Source organism: Diachasma alloeum, unplaced genomic scaffold, assembly GCF_001412515.2.
Source record: "Diachasma alloeum isolate Michigan unplaced genomic scaffold, Dall2.0 Dall_scaffold_00211, whole genome shotgun sequence".
In the NCBI taxonomy this organism is placed as follows: Eukaryota; Metazoa; Arthropoda; class Insecta; order Hymenoptera; family Braconidae; genus Diachasma; species Diachasma alloeum.
Window position 1 is genome coordinate 615,057 of NW_021680376.1, and position 25,338 is coordinate 640,394.

A 25,338-nucleotide genomic window follows, 5' to 3' on the forward strand; every position below is an offset into this window, starting at 1 on the left:
AGAGAGAGAGAGAGAGAGAGAGAGAGAGAGAGAGAGAGAGAGAGAGAGAGAGAGAGAAAGAGAGAAATCTATACACTTGTGCTGTGCTAAAGAAGCCGGGAAAATATTGTCAATACAATGCACATGATTCATCGGTTGCATCCTGCCTACTGCCTTCAACTCTCTTCACCTTCTTCCCCCTTTTTTTCACTTCTTTACGTAGTTTTCTTTTTCATGTTCTTCTGTCTCTAAGAGCCCCTTTGCGAGGGCGGATTTGCTCTTGGCAGACAAATCCGCCTGTCCGAGAGTTTTATACGGGTGCACCCCAGCGAGGATAAATCCTTGGAAGCACCTTTCTACTGCTTCTTTCTCCTCTCGCTTCATCCTTTGGCTCATACGATGCTCAAACATGATTGTAGAAAGAGGAGAGAGACGGGGAGAAACACATAACAATGCATGTGCTTCTTATTTTTGTTGAGGTTTAAGTCGTTTCTTGGCTTTGTTTGATAAATTCATTCTTGGTTGACGGGTAAACAGGGGAATGCTTCATGTTGACTCCTCACTGAATGTTCAATCTCACTTCGAGTGAGTCGGTTATCTGGGAAGATTGACGAATGTCCGATTTTATGATGTTCAATCCAAAGTTAGAGGAACTAGGACTTTGTTATGAGGATGCTATATTAGGCAGTTAATTGACACGATTACCCATTTTTTATTTTGAATAAGCTTCATATTTCACAAAGGTTCACATTTGGATTGATAGATTGAGTTCATGCAGTAGGTACAAAAGATACTCTCGGCAAGGGTGCCCCTTGGAAGCACCTTTTTAAAGCTTCCTCCTCCTCTCGCTTCATCCTTTGGCTCATACGATGCTCAAACATGATTGTAGAAAGAGGAGAGAGACGGGGAGAAACACATAACAATGCATGTGCTTCTTATTTTTGTTGAGGTTTAAGTCGTTTCTTGGCTTTGTTTGATAAATTCATTCTTGGTTGACGGGTAAACAGGGGGATGCTTCATGTTGACTCCTTACTGAATGTTCAATCTTACTTGGAGTGAGTCGGTTATCTGGGAGGATTGACGAACGTCCGATTTTATTATGGTCAATCCAAAGTTGGTGGAACTAGGACTGTGTTACGATGATTCTGTACGCAGCAGTTGATTGACACTATTCCAGATTAAGAACAGGCTCCACAACCCGTGAGGATTCATCTTTGAATTGGTTCAATAAATCCATGTAATACGTACAAAAGATTCTCTCAAACAATTCCCTATTGAATACAAGTTTCTACGTGCATCACTAGAATTACCCCAGTGCATCTCAAAGTCTCCATTGATCCGGACATAAAAATTGAATGAAGGTATATTAAACTACAACAGTCCAATAAGACCATGAGAACTCCGAGTGAAAGACTCTTTTGTTCCTCACTCTTTTAAATTTCACTTTACTTTGTGTTCGCTCAACCAGAAAAATTTCCCAACGACACAAGGCAACTCCTGACAGCATCAGCATGAATAGCAGCATTATGTATTCCTGAAATACGAACATCGTATAAGTTACCACGAAAAATGAAAATGATGTTCAGCATGAAATGATTATCTCACGGATGATAACTCCAGTTGTCGGCTGTTTGACTCGCAGATGGAGGAAAAAAAATGAAAATAAAGTTGACGGAGTATTTCTCAAGCTGAAAGACAAAGCCTCCTTGTGAATACAATCTAGAAAGTTTCGAAGGGTCGAATATTCATGGAGGGCCCGTCGCCGCTGCTCTGTGGGTTAAAGTCAATGAGGGGTTTGAGCCCAAAAACTAGCGGCGGAGGTGAGGTTAGTGTGTTATGCCACTCGCCCAGCGCATATATACGACCCTATCCTTTGTCCTCATTTCTCCACTCTACCTTCCACCGCGAATGCATAATTGAACTCTCGATTTTCCTGCATATTTCATCGTTCGGAAATGCTGTTCACCCAGAAAAGAGGAAAAGAGAAAGGAGCATTCAGGGTGAACGATGAAGAGGGTAACGATTACACATTACCCTCTCAAGTCTCACACGACTTTTATTGGATTTTACGTCAACATCATTTTCAGTTTTGTACGGAATATTTTTCCTGAGCATACTTTACAACCAATTGTTTCGCCTCTCTCACAGCAGCACGGAAGACGATCAAACGATCTTCATGAATTACGTCATGAAAGAAAAGTACAGAATAGGCTAGGTTAGGTTAAGTTGACGCTTAGGAAATGTTGTCAAGAGGTATTCCATACACTTTATCGGGGTCTTTTTTTGTCTTTCACCTTGTTTTTTTTACCACATGGTTGCTTCTTCCTTCTCACTTGTGTTGGAAGCTGGAGGCCGACGACAGGCGTGGCGAAGGGAATAAAAGACCAGGGTGATAAGCCGGAGGAACGAGGCCGACGCGGCCCGATGAACGATGACTCCGATCGTTGGATGAACGTCTGACTTATCGGACCGCAAACGTTTTTTTTTCCTCCACTCAGCCGCACACTTAACCATTGGGTGCATCGACTTATCGATCCTTCGCCGGCTTGTCCTGGTGCTTTAGCAAATCGCTCTTCCTCCGTATTCTCAATATGATCTTTTCCTCAAGCACATTCCTATCTTCATCTTTAGACTATAAATCTGATTCGACGGGTATTGATCTACCCGATGTTCAAGATAAAGTGTTAATTTTTCATTTTTATGATTGCAGGTTGATCTACGGCATCTTGAACAGGGCGAGGACTCAAATACAATCGACCTCGGTATTGATTTGACCGACTACTACATCTCCGTAGAGTGGGACATATTAAAAGTGCCTGCCATGAGAAACGAAAAGTTTTACATATGTTGCGAGGAGCCCTATCCCGATATAATATTCTACCTAACATTAAGACGTAAAACCCTGTTCTACACGGTTAACCTGATAATCCCATGCGTTGGTATATCATTTTTGTCGGTACTTGTGTTTTATCTACCAAGTGACAGTGGTGAAAAGGTATCACTATCAATATCAATTCTACTGTCATTAACCGTGTTCTTTCTACTTCTCGTTGAGATAATACCGCCCACATCGCTAACAGTACCGCTTCTTGGCAAGTACCTGTTATTCACAATGGTCCTAGTGACACTGTCAGTGGTTGTGACAATAGCGGTATTGAATGTTAACTTTCGTTCACCGGTTACCCATCGCATGGCCAAGTGGGTGCGCGTTGTGTTCATTGAGATACTGCCAAAGTATCTATTCATTGAGAGACCGAGTAAAGATGATAATGGTGATGGAACTAATGGTGATGATTATGATCCTGATGATGCTGATGACAAACCGCCCGAAGTCATACTCACCGATGTATTTCATGTACCACAAGAGACTGACAAGTATGATCCATATGGTAAGAGATACAGTGACAATTATGAGGTTGCTGATTTACCTGGATTACCAGCAATACCACCAGTACCAAAGACATCAGTACCAACGATACAGGAATTGGTCAGTGATAGGTATGACACAGCAGCTGGTCCAGTTTGTCCTGTTGCACCGCGCTTTGATGAATCACTGTCAGGTATACAGCTGACAGGCGCTGATGATGATATTTTTGCACCAACAAGTCCTGGTTATGTACACGAGGATATAAGTCCAACGTTTGAAAGACCACTGGCGAGGGAGATCGAGAAGACGATCGAGGACGCCAGATTCATTGCTCAACATGCCAAGAACAAGGACAAGTTCGAGGGCGTAAGTAGCAATTGTTTTTACTTGTTGTTTGATGGTTTGTCATTCATCTCTCTTTCTAGTTTAATACAGAATCTTGTTTCCTTAATTGGTTAGACTTCCAGCATAGGAGTATGTGCCATATTCTAATTCACTTTATGTCAAATCAAACCATGTCAAATCAAACTTAGAAATGTTCCTCAACCAGCAATACAGAATCGGTATGCAAGATTTGGTGTTATCAGTCATGCTGATTTGTGTTTCTAAACTGCTGAAACCATTTGGGTCGATAAAATTAGTTCCCTTTAGTTCTGCCAGTTCCAATCGCCAACGCTGTTGGTCGTTAATGAGTCAAAAGGCGTGTTAGCGGGCCACGTATATACCCAGCGGGATAGCAAGTTTGTGCTCCTCTAATCTATGACTCCGTTGGGATCGCTGGAACTTTAAAAGTCTTTGGAAAAGAGTTCTGAATTGGTCTGCACATCAATCTCTCCAGATTGAGAGCGTAAAGTCATTTTTAAAAGATGAAAATGCATTCACTTTTTCCATAGAAAAAACATCGTAAAAAAATGAAGCTTCCTTCAGATACAATGTCTGACGTTTTTATGATGTGAAAGCATTCTCGGCATGAAAATAAATGGCATTTGAACGCCGTGAATTAGCAATAAATTTTCCATCACAAGCCCTCAGCAATATTTTTAATATTTCTCTTATCAGATATTATTGATCGAGTTTTCGATATTCAATCTGTTTTTCTGTATCGTCGATATCGCCTGTATCTTTTTTTGTTTTCTACTTTATCTCCGCCGTTCTCTTTTCTTTGTCTTTTATTCGCGAATTCGTTCGCATTTTCGCTCCACTGCTTTCAATTGGCTTTCAGCCGGGGGATCCAATGCATTCATTGCCGTCTGGTAAAGTTTACGGTTCGCTAACGATTCTACCGGATGAAATTTTCTCGTCCATTTTTTCCCCTTCCATTTCCAATTTTTTTTTCTGTAATTCCACCCTTCCCTACTTTTGGCAATAGTGATGAGTACGGAAGTCCAAATAAAAGTGAATATAATTGAAATAAATGGTTGAAATGAATAACAGTGGAGAGAGTAATGTGGAAATAAAGTAATATAATTTTCCCGGATGTGCTTCAAGAATGGAAACGAGAGAGGACAAGAAGTAAGAAAGAGGGGAGTAAGAAAAAAATACACAATGAATAAAGAATTTTTCATAGAAATCCTTGGATACGGTTGAAATAAGTGGAATTTACGGGAAGAAATTGCTGGTGGAAGCCCCACGGGAGGATATCCCAGACCCGGAGACGAACCAGCCCAAGCTAAAGTAGAAAGAGAAAATCTCTTGGAAATACTTTTTCGATTCGCCCGGAAGCATTCGTAGCGCAAATACAGGGGAGACAGACTCGTGGAAGCGTTACGTATGCCTCTAGGGGTCGCCCAAATAGTGGAGGAGAAGGTAAAGACAGAAGTGGAACAGATAGTGGAATGAGATTTCGTATGGGCTCAAGAAGGAAAGGGAGTGAGGGGGATGTTGGGCAAGGATGGGGTAATGTGGAATACAGACGAATAAATTACATCGGCAAAGTATCTACGAGGAACGCACTGCGGCAGGCCCCTGCAATTCGCTTGCCAAGTGTTACTCTGCAGGAAAGGGGAAGGAGGATGATGAGGATGGTGCTGGAGATGTTATGTGGATAGTCTGAATTTGCATCTTTGCTCAAGTTGGAGAAAGTCCTTGTTGGACGGAACTTGTAAGACTATTGAGGGTTCCGGAGACAAACAATGCACGTGCTTTGTAATTCAAGAGATTATTTTCAGGGATAAGAGGTTCATAATTAAAGGACATACCGCAAACCGCTTAAATAATCAATTCTTCTTCATTCATATTTCTTTTTGATTCGTATTGCTTTAAAAAATTGGTCAGGATAACCAATTGTGATACAATGATTTGCGAGGGCAGAGACATCAAGTCAGATAATGGAAAGAAATCTTTCGTCTCTAGTTCTTTTTGATTCGTATTGCTTTGAAAAACTAAGAATGTCAAAGTTCCCCAAGAGATGCCTTCAATAGTGATCCCGAAGCATCAGTCCAAAGAACTTCCACCACTCCAACCTCAGCTTCTAATTCCATATGCACACTGATAACAGGAGCTTCTGGTTCCCTTGATTGCCCTCGAGGTAATGAGGAATCAGCGCGAAACCATCGCACTTGAACAACCACCAAACGAAGATCGTGGAAACTGATTCAAAGCTTCAAGGGCAGAAATTCGGTAACTGCAAGTGTTATGCTAAATTTCAGGGGAAGATAATACAATGGAGGGGTGAGAGCACTTCAACCGTTGTCTGTCATCTCAAAACCATCTTGACACACTGGATAAGGGGGTTAGATCGCTGAATGTTTTAGCTACAGTGACTCACGCTTTTGTCTAGTTCGTTAGTGACTTAAATCACACAATGTTGTTGTATCACACGTTCACATTCTATTCAACTTTCTGGATAATGAGGCGGCTGAAGAAGAGAGTGGGGTAACAAGACAGAACGAGGAACAATCGTCGAAATTTATTTACTCTCTTGACAATTTGGTTCATTCCGTCAGGAAGAATTGTTTATTCGTAAAAACGAGAGAGAGAGAGAGAGAGAGAGAGAGAGAGAGAGAGAGAGAGATGAATTCGCTTGTCGTCAGCAAGCTTAATGCATTCAATTTTAACAATTCTCAGCATCATTTTTATCATAATTGTCTTTTCTTTGTGCTTTCAGGTCGTGGAAGACTGGAAATACGTTGCAATGGTTCTAGACAGAATATTCCTCTGGTTATTTACAGTCGCCTGTGTTGCCGGTACTGTACTCATTATTCTACAAGCACCAAGCTTGTACGATGAGACAAAACCAATAGACGTTATGTACAGTAAAATTGCCCAGAGAAGAATGATGCTGATGAACATGGGCCCAGAGGAGGACGACTAGTTGACGTTTATTCGCGGCATGAGTACCGCGTTTACTGATACAATCGCTCGTGTTACATTGACGGTAAATAATGTCAAAATGGCGACTATTATTTTTACTGGGTGGGCCCCAGTATCTATATCGCTGTTATAATGCATAACACGAGTCAACATATTGCGTCGTCAATAGTTGAAACAATCTGGTGGTGCTCAATTGTCCCTGGGATGCTCTGGACACTTTGGTGCAGTAGATAAAAAAAAAACACTTTTTACTGTCGTTTAATGGCGCTTGAAAGAAACGGCACGTTCGCGTGGGAATCACGAACGATTAATAATTGAGGAGATAAATGATGAAACATTGAGGAAGCTAACTACTGAACAATCAAGTCCGTTCTTGCCGTCCAAGTCTTGGTCATTTTTTTCTATGATTGAGGGCTCGAATGTGAAGAGACTGGGATGGCAAGCGAACAACTGTTGTTTATCGGGAGTTTTAAAGAAAGTGCCAAATATCCAAAAATTAAAAAAAAATAAAAAAAAACTAACGTATTTTTGTAAAATCAGGTTTCATACGTAAGGGGCTATAGAGCCATCGCGGCGTTACCGATGTCGGGGGAGACTTTTGCCGAACTGCCGATTTTATAATTGAAGAAATGAAACGTTATTTAAACAAAGAAAAAAACATTAAGTAATACAATTGATTATTAATAATTAATTATGAAACGAAAATGTCGAGGATACAGCTTGGAGAGAAATAAAAACACATACACAATTTCACGAGCATTTAGTAAACACACGCACAAAATGAGGTTATGTAGTTGAGTATGGATGCCTCATTACTCTTTTTTCCATAATAAAACTGAAATGATGATGTGAGGGGGAAAATCAACGAGGGGATGAGCATGAGGAAAAGGAAACATTGTAACAAAATAGAAAAATACATTGCTTGTAAACAACTGCCAATTTCAGAATGGCCTCTATCCAACCGGTAGAAGAGGCGTGAGAATGTGCGCAAGAGGGCGAGGATGACAGTGGGTTGGGAGTTGAAGGGAATTGAATAGAAATATATTTCTTTTTTTATTTGGTCGGTGTCATAGGAGGCGTGTGTGCGGAGGCTTTTGCGTGATGGTATGTGAACAGGTCACGCATTCTGAGAATAAGGTCACGATGAGATTGTGGGAGCGTAGAGGAAAAAATATATGGATGGCAAAGATCAGCTCCGAGACAACGAAAGAGAAGCTGAAAGAGATAAATGTACATAATTTAAAGGGATAGGGAAGGGGTGCGGGAGATGAAAAAATCATGTTGTTGAGAGAAATGAGAGATGATTGAAAAGGGATTGAAATAAACTTTCCGCAGCATTTCAAAGCGGGATATCGACAGACTTGTGAGAAATGCCTGGACCTTGATATCTCGCTGTGATACTCGGAACTTCATTTTTTTGGGCATTGAATTCGACAGAACGGAATAATGGGAGGGGAAAAAGGTGCAGAGAAAAATAGTATCGAGAAGTTGTTGGAATTTTGTCCAATTTATTATATAAAATGATGAAAGAAAGGGGGAAATGAAAAAACGGCGCTTCCAACCCCATCCCCCTCGCTATGCGTTTATAATAATCAATTTATTTGCTCATTTAAAGATAATGGTAATGTTATATGAATATTATATATATGGATATATACTAAATATGCGGGTGATTTCACCAATCACTGGGTCAGTTTTTAATTTCATCACCGTCAAATTACATTTTCTTACCCTGACGAAACGTGATGTTTAAATTGTGGGATGTCGTTACAAATAATCGGTTCATTTTTGTACATTTTTCGTACATCACTCGTACATACAATTCACAATCCTTCAGTGTAATGTCTAATATATTTTCACACGTTCAAAGCAAATCGATCACTCGTGTCAGTCAAAAATTGCCCAGATATTCAGTAAAATCACCCTCATATTACACTATATATAATAGGTATTAATGAAAAAAAAAACTTTATTAAAAATACCAGGAAATACGATGGAAACTGAGTGGAATAACGGAACCGAAATTTTGTGTACATGAAAACGATAAGGAAAAAAACAATAATTGATTGTTGAATTGTGAGAGGACATTGGGACGATTTTTCGTAATATATCACGCTTAGCGACATCTCGGTGGGACGTGTGAATAACAACCCCAACATTTTATTTTGTAAATGTGTAATTACTAACAACTCCACGTGAATATCCATAACCATTGAATAAGGAATTCTACATTTTTTTGCCCCAAATGTTTGAATCAATTGTGAACGCGACAACAGTGCGAAAAACTGTGGGTGACTGCTTGTAAATGGAGGTATGAATGGTAAAGAGAACGTGACAGCTGAAACTGCAACAATAATAATAATAATAAATAGTCGTAAAGAGAGGGTGCGTTGAAGAATTTCGTAATAAACGTTTGATACGAGTGCAACGTGAAAATGTGAAATTATGAGAGATATTGAGTTCATGTCGAACTAGAAATGCTACTGAGGCAATTAATCTGAGACATCGTCTCCTCGACAGGATCGATTGATTGACTTCAACTCACAACTTCTTTCATCCACTTTTTACCAATGAGGGAGCGAAAACGCTCTTCCTCTATCTATTGTTTTATTCTTTTTTCCAAGCTTCAGACGACCAGTTTGTCATCGCGTTTGGCAGATCTGGTACAAGTGTTTGCTGTTTATCCTTTCCGAGCGAATGGGCAACTCAACGTCAACCGATTGCATTTACTGAACGAACAGGAGACAAATATGACGCGCAGTAATATCTTTTTTTTTTACAAATTTTCAACGGTTCAATATTATTTGTTCAACGAAAATGATCGAAGTGTCGATGACAATATCAAATTGTTTATTTCCACCATCTAGTGCTGACGAGCATATGTTAATGTACGATTGAATGATAACGTTCGATAAATACTTAGATAATGAAGATGAAGTTAGAAAATTTTTTAATGGAAAAGTGTAGATAGACACCTCAAAAAACGCTCAATAATTGTTAAATGTCAGAAGCTCAAATCCATGACACGGTTCACATTTTTATAAAAATCAATTGATTGAGATAATTTGTTAGAGAGCTTTTCTTTTATTTTTGTTTGGAGTTGGCGGCAAATCTCCGATAATCAAGCGTCAAATCATCCGCATTTATAATGATAAGCTTCGACAGATTAGGCGGAATTATCGGGAAAAGTAAAATCAGTATAATTAAATGATTATTTGTAGAGTATGATAGGAGCAATGCACAAGTGAAACTCATGGGTAATCAATAAATAATGATGATTAGAGTTTAAATTCACCGATTGACGAGCAATTATCTCATTAAAATAATTGTACATAACATGAATTCAATCGATCGATCCCGATGCAGGTGGAACTCGAGTGTTTGTGAGAGTGGGAAAGAAAATGATTTAAAAAGTTGGGTAAAGATATAGAAAAAAAAATACAAGAAACTATCGCATGTCTTCCTGGGAGTAGCCTACGTCGTAAGACTATTGCTCGCGTCTCGAACTTTCATGTGCGAGTCGAAATATGAGCAAATACGCGGCGGTACGTCGAGGAAGCGGGATAAGATGTTATAAATGCTGCTCTTGGATGATTTTCTTCAGCGGTCTAACGTCCCATTTCTTTCTTGCATTCCTAAAGGGCTTATTGATGAGGGAAAAGGACAAAAATATAAGTAATGAGCGATCTTACTGTATCTTCACTTCATCGAGGCTATTTAGAACAAGATCAAACAGCATTATGTTTGATGAATACTTTATTTCTCTTCTCTGAATGCTAGGTTGTCCTTGAAACTCATTTTAATCAATCAGCAACCATTCTGTTGAATACTTTTTCATAAGACAAGTTGTGAAATACGACAAGTACCAGGACTATCTAATAATCATTATATCCGTTTTGGAGTACTCCACATTTCGCGAAATGCATCCATCAATTCTTAATTGTGAAACAGTCACATCATGATTACCATCGACTATAATGTAGGTCGCATATAGCAATCTTCATCCTGCAGTAGAATCACATTGTCTCCCCTCTGTTTTTCACTAAAACAATTACGACCCATTTAAAATACATGCGTAATATCGTTAATGGACGAGAGTACAGCATGATGTTAATTTCAATTGATAATTCCGTAGATTTGGACTTGCACCAAATGATGCCGTTCGTAAAATCAACTACGAATGGGCGAGGAAAACAATGTATTGCTGCGTAAAATCTTTATGATAATCGTTATCCTCTGTTTCATTATGCTGTTTATCTACTTTACTTTCAACAACCTTTCAAGTTAGTGGAAATCCGTAAAGATAAACTTTAAGAAACTTCCGATTGTTCATTGAAAAAAAAATTAAAAAGCAAACATTCAGTATTATTCGACCAAGAGCAGCTGACCACCGAAATCGTGGGAAACAATCAACAAATTCACATAAAACTGATAGTACTTTCATGACAATCAGATCACCATTGCTCCAAGTCGTCACCCAGGCGGCCACCCTATTAGATAAACTTGAAGAGTTGAAGAAAACAAATAGAAATTGTGAATATATGAATGACTCGAAGAACGAGAAGATCAAGTGATATTCCCACAGTCACTCGATCCCGTTGTCTTCCTCGACGGGAGCCAAATGCGAATAAATATGTATTATAAATAAATTAGGTTAAGAAGATATTACAGTTATGACTGCAACCCAGAGATTTAGAACGAACGAAAGAAAATAGTCGTGTGATGAAGCGAAATCATTTTTTGTACACCTCATTTTCTACACCCATCATTATCATTCAAATTCCATATTTCGTTGGATACATGATCATTCATTCCGATTATACTCCACCGTGAGCTGCAGCTGACCATCAACAAATTATTGAAAATATTCAATGTATTAAATATGATAAACTGAATGATTGTAACTAGATGTGAAGATATGACATTGTCACTCACAATTTTTGTTATAATCCTGTAAAATCTAGATATACGAACTGCAAAGAAGTGGAATTAACTAGTTAATTAATATAGATTAAATAGACAACTGGAGAAACGGTATCGAATCTATAACTTAAATGTTTACAATATAAAATTACGGGTAATTAAGGACAAAATTCTAGAATCTTTTCTAACTAAATAACGAATCAGCGACCGCTGACTCGTGCCAATCCTAGTATTAACGATCTACCAAAAAACATAAACATTAATGAAATGAACATTGATCAATGTTCGATGAAACGCTTGTTTTTTGGTATATCAAGAGGCAAATCAATTGCATATAACTAATTAAATCGAGAGAATGATTGAATGAGCGAGTGAAAGCCCCTGAATTCGCCAGTTGAATGAATTAATTTCGTTATGACACATTAATGAATATAATTTTTTTTAAACTCAACACCAATCATCCCCGATAAATCTAGAGGGAGAAATTATTTGAAAGACATTGATCCAGTGCCTCTCAGAAATTCATTTGAATTCATTCGAATAATCCCTTCTCCGTCAGACTTGCCGGAGTGAATATTAATTAATCCCTGAAAATCATGAAAAACCAGTGGTATCGGGGTACGTCTCATCGAATCGACTCGCCGTTCCAGCTGAATATAATAGGCTGTCCGAGCAATTTGTTGATTTTAAAAAATGGTATGTGATATAATTGTATTTTAAATAATCGCAATCGAACTAGTCACTTCGTTCCCCAAAGTAAAAGAAAAAGAAAAATGTGATTGTGCAACTGTATCCAATAATCGTCTCTCATTTTCCCGGTCTGGCAATCCATTAATCATCATTGATTATATTTTTTTATAATTTATTTCATGTTAATCCATTGAATTGAACCCAGACCGGGAAAATGAAATAATTCTTTTGTAAATTAGTCTCAAAAGGCACTTCATGCTCGTTATAAATACGCACATACTCATACTCAATATCCCATTGCATAAAAAAATTCCATCTGTTGACTCTTATGTACACATTAACCTCGTCAAACCTATTATCGCTATTTGTAGGAAAAAAAAATAATGAAAATAATAAAATCGTTATTGACAATGTCGAGCCCTCAGGCTATCTCGCATTAAGAGAATAATCTATAAATATTGTACATAGGGAGAGAGATATGCAGATGAAAACAACATTTTAGTGTCAGATATTTACAATTGCTATGTATCTATATCTTCAGCTACACAACTTTCTCATGTGCGTCCTATTCAATTTATTACGTAAATAACTCAGCCTCACGTTAGGAAACAAGATGAATCAAGAGATGGTATTATTTGTTATTTAAATTCTCATTAAAACAAAGCAACGAAATAATAAAAAGGACGTAATTGAAAAGATAAAACATGATGTACCGTTCTCTCATTGTCTTTGTATATGGCTCGACTATCAAGTCCGTTCGTTTGCGCCTGCGTCCGTATGTGTCTTTGATGAGAATATCTGTATGTATGAGTGTCCGTTGTCCGCTGTCGTGTTCTCAAGAAATACTCACAAACCAATTGAATGAATAATGATGATTTGTTTTTCCAAAATTACCGAGTGGCGTCAGTCATTTTGAATGTCATTCATATTTCATACGATAATTCCACTCGACGATTTGAATTTTTCATTTACCATGAACAAAAAGAATTTAACAATTTGAATTATTCATGAATTTAATTGATAGACTTCACTCAAAACCACATGCACCGGCGATTCCACTCCCAACGAGAAGACGTATACGCGAAATTCGAAAAACACGATAAAAAGAATTAAAAAAAGTAGATAGAGAAGATTGAAAAAAAAACATGAATAATAATAATAGTCAAATAATATTAAAGATGAGGACGGGGTGGGAGGACTTTTAGACGAGAGGAATTTAAATTGGAGATAATCGAGAATATAATAGATGGAATGAACACGAATGACGAGAATTAACTAAACATAATGTGGGATGAATAAAATTTTGAGAGACACACATGTGTGTGTGCGTGTGTGTGTGTGTGTGCCACTGTGTAAAGTATTAATTACTTAAATAAACGCCATTACTCTAACGGGAATGAAACAGACGAAAATTAATGAATCTACAACCGAGGAATAAATAACAAGCGACAACAAAAGTAAACAAAAAGAAACACAATTATGTATGGATAACGAAAAAAAAACTAACCTATTTATAAGCTAACGTCTGCATTCTACACGCAACTATCCATCGTATGTAAAACGATTCAAAGGAAAAAAAAAATAAACGAGTGGTTAAAATTATTGTTTAAAAAATAATAAATGTGGTTGTGTTTGTTTATTTATCAACAATTATCCCCCATACGCTGAGAAAAAAAAATAAAAGTAGTGAGTAAATATGAGCGAATGAGGAGTACGTGGAAGCGCGAGAAAGAAAAAAAGGCGATAGTATCGGGTTTTAATATATTCCGCCCCTCTATTTCTCTTCACTTCATATCGACATTTTTTAATGCAAAAAAAAAACGAAAATGCAAACAAAAATCTTTCTGCAGATCGAACGACCTCTCTCAGTGAACCCTTTGATTTCACATCCAGTGATTTTAGATGAGGTGGGATATGCAGCAGACTAAAAAAAGTGGTGAAATGGTGGAGGGAGAGGAATGGAGAATCTCCCTTGATTTTTGTAGTATCGCCGCAGTGGCCCTCTTCCCGTCGTTTTTCCTACCAGAGCGATTAGAGCGTTCGTCCTTTGTTGTAAGCATTCTTTGCGTGGAGAGGAGTTTACGGAAATTTCATGTATGGATGAATAATAAAGCCATATTATTTATCTGTGCAACGATTTATTAAAGCCCCTGTTATCAATATTGCACTCGGCGTGTGTCGAGCCAAATTCTCATAGAAATTGAAAGAAAATTACAGCCGACGACCACAACAGTCGTCTTTTATTTTCGTTAAATTATCATATTTTTACAAATAAAAACCTTTGAAGAACTGAAAGGATCAATTTCGGGTTTTTCTACTATCCAACGAATGCGAATGTAAGGCTCCGCTCTCAGTGCTGCCGCCAACGTTGACTTTCTCCTGTCGCCGTCCGTATTGGGAGTCCCCGATCTACGTACTACATTCTTAATTGTTCCAGGAGAAAAAAGGGCGCAATCGTTTCGATTTCGAAAGTAACGTAAGCTCTACTCAAAGAACTTAATTTTATTTTCTGCTAAATCATTCTAACATATACAAAAAATCATGTTTCTGCGCTTCGTCAATTCCGAAAATTTTCCGTTGGAGCATACACCGTAAATTCCCGAGTAATCTGATGGCTAAATGCTTTCAACCCCAAGCATCGATTAAAATCGTTTGAATAAAACGCCTGACCCCGCACTTGAGGTTCAAAATTTAACGGAGTTGCTGGCAGACTCCATGAGAGATAGGTATACCAAAACGTCGGCATATGGCGTGAACTGGATAAAGTACATAAAACCGCGAGGGAAAAAAAAAGAAATGGCAAAACCCGATGGTTCCGAATATGTTTGCATCGGTTGCACCATTCGCGAGAGAATTTATTCGAATATTTCTTTGTCCCCAGGTTCGCAAAAACCGCTTGAAATTTTAATGAAAACTCTGCGCGTCCTTTCCCTTTTTCTCCACACTGGGTTTTTTGTTTTGTTTTCCGGTGTTATTTAGTTTCATGGAGTATAGATTCACCTGAACGAGGGGTTTTATAACAAATTAAAAATGAAACAGCTCCCAAAACTACGAAACAACTGTACAACTAGTTTCCCAACTTTTGTGCGATTTCGTTTTTATATCGTTTCGTTTGAATCACTGGGACTGACAAACATTAGGAACAAGCAGTGCTGGAGCGAAAAAAAAATAAATGAACGAAAACAAATGGATTACAGCTCACGGGGGAATTTGTATGATTTTACCGCGAGTGAAACAGTGGAGTTTGTACCACTCACAAAATCCTCTTTATTTTTGCGAAGGAAAAACAAGATTTTAGATCGATGTAATAGTTTACAAATCTTTTTTTATTCTATTTTCTACGTAAGTCTGATCCTCAGTTCATTGATAAATTTTTCCCAAATACAATTTTTTACAGAAAAAGAAACGAAAAAAATGATAATAAAGAAGAATTTTAATTAATCGGTAATGATTGCCTTTTGCAATGAGAATGATTATAACCAATTGACTGTAAAAATAAAAATAAAAACGATAGACCTGGACGACTATCCAACGCCAAGAGAATCCAAGTCAAAAAGAGCGCACGGCCCAGTCGAAACTGAAAGGAAATCCTGAAAAGAGCCCAGAAAAATCCAACCCGGTCCAATGGAATGTGCAGTTTCTCCGAATGGTCGGAAGCTCCTTGATTCGCTGGGATCCATTTCCCGGATCGGCGAGTCGATGGCTGTCCGAAGATCGCTTCCATCCAAAGCACCTCATCACCCCTGAAAATAAAATCACAACGGGAAACCCAATGTGATGTTCTCACGTTCCTCATAAATCCTGTTTTCAAGTTTTCAACAATCCTTCCGCTTTGTTTTCCCCACCCCTCAACATCACAAGAGTCTCATTTTCACCTGAAGTAGTCTCACGCTCGTCTTCCCTCGTGTTATTGCCTGACCCATTGCCGAGGTACTTCAAGCATAGACGTATCCCATTCTCCATACACAGAATTCCGAGAAATCTGAGAATATGACTTGAGAAACGGAGCCATAAATTTGTCGACTGCTGGCATTCCACCTTTGTCAACCTATTCCACCTTTACATAATCTTCAACTGATTCGCTTCTGTGTCCAATGACATCACGAGTGTCACGAAATTTTCAAAATTCTGGACGAGAAATTCTTGGCATGTACATCCTGGAATGATAAATGTCCGGATATATCACATGAATACATTCATTCTCGTCAATGACAAACGGAGTTGTCGGACGGAATGATCAGAGTGAAGTACGCGGAGTGAATGGAGCGTCCTCTGCCGTGCGCGTCACTACACCACTACGAGCGTCTGTCAAGCGCACTCAATGAGCGAACGGCAGACTGATGGCATAGCCGGGGCGGCGGTGAAGCGAGGGGATGTCCCTTAAATCTCTACCCATCGCCTCGTAAACCGTCGAGATACTGCCACCTCGCACGGCGTCACTGGATGTTACATATATACATCAGGTGTCCGCGTTTCACCTTCTTCTCTCTCAGCTGAAATCGATATCCCGTGTCCATTCGGTGCGTTCAGGAGGTAGTCTACTAGTGCCATAAATTTCACGGGCACACCAAGATCGCCGATTGCCAGCCAATCGCGGGTATGTCATGCATGCAAATGATGCAAAGCATGGACGAAAGATGTCTTATGAGCTGGAAAAATACTATTTGGAGTACTATTTCAAATATTTATGACTAATTACTATTTTGGAGTTATTGAACGTCGCAAATAAAATAGTATTTAAATAATTTGTTCAGATTATTTACTTAATTCAAATATCAAATGATTATTTTATTTCAATGTCAAAAAGCCATATAAATAAATACTATTTGGTCGACCGAAATAGACAACTTGAAATATATATTTCAAATAGTATTTCATCGTACTAAACGATTTGTTGACGTCTTCATGCTATAAAATAACGGTCAGCCATAAGGGTCATGAGGGTCATATTATAATACCCAAGTGTGATGAATAATACTGACCAATCCCTTCGAAAATAAAGTCTCATTGGAAAAACATCAGAATAACAAATTCTGATGATTTCCTCTTGACATATTTCATTTCAAAGATTGACTCGCCCGATTGATTTTCAATAAAAATGAAAACAAGTTGTTTGAGTACTTGTGGGATTTCGTTCTGCTCACTCAATCACATCGACAACTCATCCTTACGACGTGTTTACGAGAGGCATGTCACCTCAGCCAAAGTGATTGAACAGAAAGCACCAGAAGCGTTGAGACCACGTGTCTCGATCTTGAATTATCGATCAATAATGTCGAACCATTCAAGCAGCAGTTCGTGAATACGTGATGTGTTCATTCAGTTTGGGGAAGATGATGGAGCCTTTGCGGCGGGACAATCTATCAATTTGATGGGATTTTTAGAGGTATTTGCGGTGGCTCGAAAATAAAATATATATAAAAAGTGTTGTATCGATTTATTTCATCATGTGCAAACACTTTCTCGATGAAAAAATATCTCATTCAGGTCATCAACTCGTAAAAGAAAGAAAAAATTTCTGTTGGAGAATATTTAGTCGACTTCCGAGCGGAAGAGAGAGCCGAAATGTGAGAAAAATCTCAGGACACACAGCACTCACGTATTGACTCACAGCAATGGTCAACGTTAGCCCTTAATTCTGCAGGGAAGCCCGGCCGCCGAGTTTCTCGACAAGTTGAATTTGTTTAAGAATACTCGCCACGTTGGTAACCGGGGATAAAAGGACCCAGCGGAGTACGAGAATCAATACTCCCAAAGTCTCTGGACTTATAATTTTTGAGAGTCGCACTCGGCAACGATCTCTCTTCTTCCTCGTTTCTCGAGAGTTTTCTCCTGCTCTCCAATTTGTTCCTTTTCTGGGCGCTCGATGGGTGCAGCAGTCTGGAATTCCTGTCTTCTGAAAGTTGGAAGGGGACGGTGCAAAGTATAAAAAGTTCAATATTTGAAATATCAATTGACAGGGGGGCAAATCAATACTCCAATTTATCTGAAGAGCGTAAAGAATATTGGTCGAAGTGTTTTGAACGAATCAGTTGCTGTGGATTTTTCTGTAGAGAGTATCTGCAGAAATCAGTGGAATCCGGCGAAAGCTTGAATTTTTTCCTGTGATCAAAAATCCAGATGAGCCACTGATTAATGCGCGCATACGCAGTTTCCGCCCGCAAAAGCCCTCGAACAATCACAATCACCCCTGCCCATCCAGCCGGAACCATTCTGTTGAATTGCCACCCTGGTGATCGTTAATCGAGACCAATTCCAATGGGGGTTACTCATTTGGTGGTACGAATGGAACCACCAAAAAAAGGTAGACCACACAGGGACAGAACTGGTTTGCCCGAGAATATACTAGAAAGTTCATTGGACACTTTCACGATTTTATGGGAAATTTTTTGGTCAACCGCAGGAGATAGATACTATCGTGGGTGGGTTACGTGTGGTAGGAAATTGAAGATCCAGAAAAGGGATGAACCGGTGGTAAAAGTGGAGAATGAGGGTGTGAGAGATACCCCACCACTCGGTGTGTAAACTAGGGCGTAGCCAGCAACCGTTGAATCGATATCTGTTCACTCTTTTACAATTTTGTTTATCAAAAATGGGTAGAATTGGATTATAGCTGTTTATCCTGAACAACTGCATAACCATTGTCGAACGTATTAATTTTAATCCCTTGTACAATAAAATTGAACAGCATTCGTCAAACATCGAATTGCTGACACTAAAAAAATTTGGCCAAGATGAAAAATTGTCAAATTAACGAGATAATTATTGTTTAAAAACCAATTAAACTTATAGTTCACTTCATGAAGTATTTCATCACCGAATTTCCGGGAATATCCTGCACAGGTTCCGGTAGGTCAGGCTGAGATCCAGTCTCACTGCTGTACTTCCCAAGGGCCATGTCTATGAGTGAGAAGGGACATCCCGAGAACATGGTATCGCACCTGGTGCCCTTGCGGCCAGCACGATGAGCCTCTGTGTATGTGTGATGTTCCACCGGCTCGTGGGACAGCAACACCCTCTTCAGTGGTAACCTACAGGTACACGATAGAATTAATGAAATATCGTAACTGAGTGGACAATTTATCCGGACGCTGTCAGCGATACAGCATCTAACTGGAGTGGCATTCAACTCCTGAAGAACGTCAATTTCATTATAACGGAATTGCACCGAGTGAGAATCAGTAGTACATGGCAATACTGTATTCGTCAGCAGAGAGGAGTTTAGTTGAGGCTTCAAACTGTGCGGATGACGTTGCTACAATTGCTGTTGCACTTGTGGGCATTTGTCCAATACTACGTATCACGACTGGTTGGGAAGTCTACCTAATGGAGATGCAAAACTCTTTTCGTAAATATTTCATCGCAGAAAGCACCCTTTCATTCACGAAAGACAAGCCTCTTCGGACGAATGAATTCAGTGCTTTCCCAAATTGTGAAATAAAATGAAAGAATGTGAGCCACAGCTGATCCCCACAAACTGGACACTCTCAACAGATAACGTTCGCGTTCGAAACCCAAAGCTTTCGCTAAATAAATCAAGCGACAATCCTGCAGCGGTCCCCCTACCGCAATGTTTCTCCCCCACCCGCAGCATTCCATAAAATTTCCTCCCACCATTCCGATAAATATTTCATGTTAAACTTGACAGGCAAACGATTGTCACGAGCGTAGGATTTAATCAACCTCTCAAGTAAAGTCCCAACCGAGCAAAGTGAAAGAAAAGCCGAAAAAACGTATCCACTTCGATTCGACTGTCACTGAAGCCTGTGAGATCGATCGACAAGAATCCACGAGTGATTACACCCAGTATTCTCCCTGAGGATTACTTTTCGAAATCGATTCCTTGGATCGGAACACCCCCGCCCCTCCGCACAATCCCACCTAGTGAATAAGCAAAGCCCCACCGGAATTGCAGCAATCTTTAACGGTTCGACGCCCAGAAGCATCGAGTTTGGCTCCCTCCCATTTATACGATCCGTTTTGGAAATACTGGGGGAGTATCCTATGGTGAAAAACCGAGCATGAAGCCAGCCGAATTGGGCATCATCGCCATTTGCTCACATGCAAAAGACTATTTGGTTGTTGTCATTCTTACGAGAAAGCTATCCTCATCATTTCCTCAACGAGGGTGTTTCCTTTTGGCATCAAACGCTGCGAGGCTTCGCAGAGGGCGCGTTGTATGCATGTTCGTCCTTCAAAGCCCATCCTATAACAGATGTTGATGGAAAAAAATTAGAGGTGTTCACCGAAATTCCAAGACAACAGGTGAACCTTCGGTAAAGTTACAAATATTTCTCTCTACCTCTCACGAACAATGTTTGCATCAAGTCTTTCACGAAAACTAATCATCCATCGAGCAGAATATCTCTCTGGATTAAACTAAAGTGGAGAAACATATATTACTGCAGTCGGTGAATTTGAAAAGGTTGAGGAAAACGAAGTGAAAGAAAATAGAGAGAGCCATTGAACCTTTTCCTTTGGAAAGAAGCTTTCATTAGTTTCCTGACCACCCTCTTGAGCTGGCTGCCGTACCTTTCGTGAAACTCCTATTTCATCGTAACGTATATATACACGTACTAAATCATGGAGTTCGAACGTTTCTTTTTTTTCTCTCAGTTTCTTCACGAAAAACTAGAGGAATGGATGGAGACGAGATGATGGGATGGTCTCTTAGTTTATTCCTCCCTTTGATTCGGTATTTTTGGTTATTTTGTGGAGGACTCCTGGCGAATCACTGGGAAACTCGAGGACGAGAGAAATATTGCGATATCTTATCTGGAAAGTTGGGATTTGGGAGAGGGAAACAAGCGTGGTTTTTCCAACTGCAAAAACAATTTAGGAACAACTCTGTATACATTTTTCAATCTATTAATTCATCAAATTGTCAGCTGATGACTCTAGGAATTCGCCAATTCCCACTTGACTTCACTGAGCCTAAATTACCAGCCAAATAGAAGTTTCATCTCGAAACTTTCAATTCCAAAAATTATCGCCCACTTCACATAACAGCCCGAGTATACCTGAACTTTCGCGGAAGGGGAGAGAGAAATTCCGAAGCTGGCATAGAGCTTCAAACATTCAGCTCTCTCGAGCGAAACAACACCTGCAGATGGAGAGCTAGAACAATAAAAATAGGGAAGCTCCTCAACTCTTTAACTAAACCGTTATCGTTCAAATCCACTCACTCGTTTCGACAAAGTTGAAGGAGGAAACTTGATCTGTTTGCTGGAAAAATAAGAGAAAGCTATAGCCAGAGTTGAATTCCGGATAATCATTGATTGGCATCGGTTGGCAACAATTTTTTTCCCCGCGAGAAAGGTCTGATGGTAAAGCATCTCCTACGCACATGACACCATTTTTCAATTATCCATTTAACGGAATTCCTGCTATCGCCATTAGTTTTGTGGAGAAAGATCGGGGGACAAAAAAAACATTCCCCTTTTTCCTTATTCGCCCGACGAACTCCGACAATAGAAAAGGGAGAGTCGACAGCGGTCGGCTGTCATCCCGTTGTCCGGGTAATTGAAAACGCGCATGAAAATAGAACAAAAAGTCGATAAACGCGAATCGTCGACGTCTCTGGCTCTCCTCCGTCGTTGCGACGACGGTTAGTTGAGGGTGAAAAATAAAAAAAAATAAAATCGAGAGACGAGCGGGCGCTAGGAGGGAGAGAGGAAGAACGCTGATACGTGGGTAGTGGTGGGAGAGTAGTGCTCGTCAGTAATAAGAGGGAAGGTAGAAGGAGAAGATTTTGCGAAGCGCGTCGACGATTCACTGTAAATGCTGGCCATTAATTTGGAGAGTTCTTACAAGCATCAGGCAGCTTCTGAATGAGCGCAGGGAGTCGTTCGAATCCAACTGTTCTACGAAAATGCATCTGTGAAGAGAATGCGTTATGCTCCCCGTGGACTCGTTTTCTAGTTGTAAGAAGAGTGAATTAGTCGGTTTGGGATTGGAGAGGAGAGGACTGATGGGGGGATGAATTATTTTGTGATTGTGGGGCAGCTATTTGATTGCCATTCGGTGGAACTTTTATGGATCGGGTGATATCTTTGGTGAGGTTGAGGCTTCTATTGGAGAAATGGTCATGAAGGCATGAGGGAGTCATCTAATAGCAGATTTTTCATTCTGTGGTGATGATAAACTCTAAGTTAAGTGTAGGCACTTCTCAATCCATGCGAATTGGCTGCAATTAATTGCAAATTCATGAAGAAATCGATGGTAACTTTTAGTAAATCCATAGGAACTTGAGGCAAATTTATACCAGTCGACTCATACCAGCAACTCATCGCAAATCCTCAACAAAGTATTGCACGACTCTACAACTCCTTGGGAATTAATATTTACCAACATTACATTTGCCTCACAACCAACGGCAAACTATATTAACTCCCAACATTGCTACCCACGTGGATGATGAGACAGTGACACCCTATCCAACTCGAACTTCATTCAGCCGCGAAGCCATGGTATCATCCCAATTCAGAACTTATTGTGTTAAAATTAACAGTGAACTAGTTGTCCACGAACATAGAACGCAGCAGGTGACCCGCATGGACGAGAGAGGGTCAAGACAGTGATAGAACATGACAACCTCTGGTGAAATCCTCTGGAGTAAATGGAATAGGGGGGATAATGGTACGAGATACTCTGCGGACGAAGCCGACGGACCATTTATCCATTCCTCGGGCCAACGACCAGGAAAAATAGTTTCCACCAGCAGTAGTCGTGTCCTTGATATATAACCAGATTTATCCTCATCACTTTGGGAATTGATTATTTTTATGCTTGGGCTCATTCGAAAAACAGCAGCTACTTCTCCGATTTTTGAGGAATGTGAATAACTTGTTTGAATTATTCCAGGTGCAGCTGCATATTCATTGCTCATGGAAGTGTATGTTTATATTCATAGTTGAACGAAAAATGGAAAAATTTTGAATAATTGGGTAGTTATTGTTGCTAATACATTAGCAGTTTGTTTCATCAATTGAAATGCCATCAAAATTTTACGGATTATTTCGTTTTATTGAATAATTCTATATTCAAACCCTCTCAAGACTCGAATTCGTTTTCAGTCCGGGTTGAGTCGAGGTTCAATCAAGGTTTAATCAATTTTTTGAGCCACGACTAATTCCATTTTGATGACATTTTTGTGAGTGATCGTTGAAAAATCAATTTTTGGAAAAATATAAATTTTCTCGAATCTGTATGAAAAATTGATTTTTAATTAGTGTCAATGAATAGAATTTATTAAAATCTATATTCATGAAAAAATCGTGAAATTGAATTGATCCCTTATAAGTAAATTTCGAAAAAAAATGAGAATGAAAAAAATGCTTCCATTCGGAGGCAAAAATAAATAAATTCAATAAATAACTGTTGAGAATACTCACGCGTTCATGATCACCTCCAACTTGTTATAGAGTTCCCTCCGATGTCTCCGTTTAATGTAGTCGTAATCCGATTTCCGATAATAGTACTTTTTACCGTCATCGAGATTGTAGTACCGATTACCAGGGTGCTTGTACCAATTGTTGTACTTGAGTGAATTCTCATTTCTGATATGATCCTTGTTTAGTTTGTAGTGGTGCTTAGATGGAATTGGCCGGTCCTTACGTAATTGAAGAAACGGCTCGAGTGCTGGTTTACTCTCGTTGGGTAAGTCATAGGAGATACCCCAATTGAGACCCTCCGTGAAGATATTATCGGGAGTCAATGTGTGCATTGTCATACAGAGGGCTATCTGCAGAAAACGTTCAAATGCTTCTGGATTTATTTGAAAGATTAGGAGCCGAGACTTTGTGACTCTAGTATCTTCCAAGCGTCGCAATTGGACACTTCAGACACAGAAATGTGGTGGAATATAAGTCACCGAATTTAAGGATATCCACGTATTTTTCAAATATTAAACTAAACTAAGAATATAACACAATTGGTTAGAGAAGAAATTTCATTGAATTTGATAAAATGATGTGGAACGATTAATTATTTTAAAAATTAAAACTTTAATTAATTAAAGTTTAAATAATAAAATAGCGAGCAAATGAAGTGAGCGTTTCACTGGAGAAAAAATATCCAAAGCATTTAGATATCCTTAATGTCTTAATTTCAGGCATTTTTCTAGTGCCGTTTCGGATTATTAGCGTCAGACTAATCTGCTTCTTCCACTGTTGACCCCAACGACAAGCTGAATGTCTGACCAAAACGATACAAATCACTTACAGAGAAGCTCGAGCCTTCCGGAAAAACGACATAACGCCTCCTCCTGGACAGCTTCCTCCCCTCCCCGTCTGACAGGGACACAGTGCCCAGCGCACTAAATAGAATACACAGTGTCAATCCCCAGTGGCTCCACTCCATGACTTCCAATCCCCTCCGGAATGATCTCAAAGTCACCAAAAACTCTGAAAGAAAGCCAAACACTCTTAGTTAATGAAACACCCCAGAATCAATATCCAGTCCAAAAAGTAGACTCCAATATTTATCCAAGTGAATAATGAAAGAAGCCAAGTTACTCCGTGTAAATATTCATCTGGGCTGTCCCAGTTGTCGTAATTTGGTTTGCAGCTGAACTAGGCCAGGTTGTCAACGAATATTCATCCGGAAGTCATTCTGTTTTCGACATTGTACGTGACCCCCAGTAAAACTGATGTCTAAATTTTTTACATTTTTACTATTTCCGACTGAAGTTTTGATTTTTTTCCGGATAATTTTCTCGATTCAATGATTGATTGCCTGATTAATTGCTTCAGGAAATAATTTTTTATGAAACAATTCAGTTGGAAATAGGGAAAAATATATTTGAAAAATCTTGTTTCAGTATTTTTTAACCAAAGAAATTTTTTCGACTGAATTTCTATTTTAATTGTACAAAATGTAACGAATAAAATACTGTTTGAATAGTAATCACCTTAAAATAACAATTTCAAACGATATTTCATCGTGATGAACTATTCAAGATTACATTTCCATTCAATTTTCATAAAATAAATGTCTTATAAAATAAACTTCTTTTACTGACTTTTGGCAACTTCCAACATTTAAAATGTTTTCAATTTTCATCTGAG

At 39.1% G+C, this 25,338-nt stretch overlaps 2 protein-coding genes across 2 annotated transcripts in view; one reads left to right on the forward strand and one right to left on the reverse strand.

Annotated features, from left to right (window-relative positions):
* The window catches only part of LOC107036724 (acetylcholine receptor subunit alpha-like 1), a 74,553-nt gene extending 67,894 nt beyond the window's left edge, over window positions 1–6,659 (forward strand). Inside the window, exons 6-7 of the mRNA XM_015254858.2 lie at window positions 2,690–3,712; window positions 6,453–6,659. Of these exons, the coding sequence (XP_015110344.2) occupies window positions 2,690–3,712; window positions 6,453–6,659 (1,230 nt within the window). The remainder of the gene's footprint in view (window positions 1–2,689; window positions 3,713–6,452) is intronic.
* A 12,405-nt stretch (window positions 6,660–19,064) lies between these two features.
* Window positions 19,065–24,631, reverse strand: LOC107036710. Its single transcript, XM_015254843.1, has 4 exons — window positions 24,494–24,631; window positions 23,665–24,014; window positions 20,367–20,477; window positions 19,065–19,302 (listed from the first exon to the last, which is right to left on the reverse strand). Exons 1-4 carry the CDS (start codon window positions 24,629–24,631, stop codon window positions 19,065–19,067), a joined length of 837 nt encoding a protein of 278 aa, XP_015110329.1.
* Window positions 24,632–25,338: the final 707 nt, after the last annotated feature.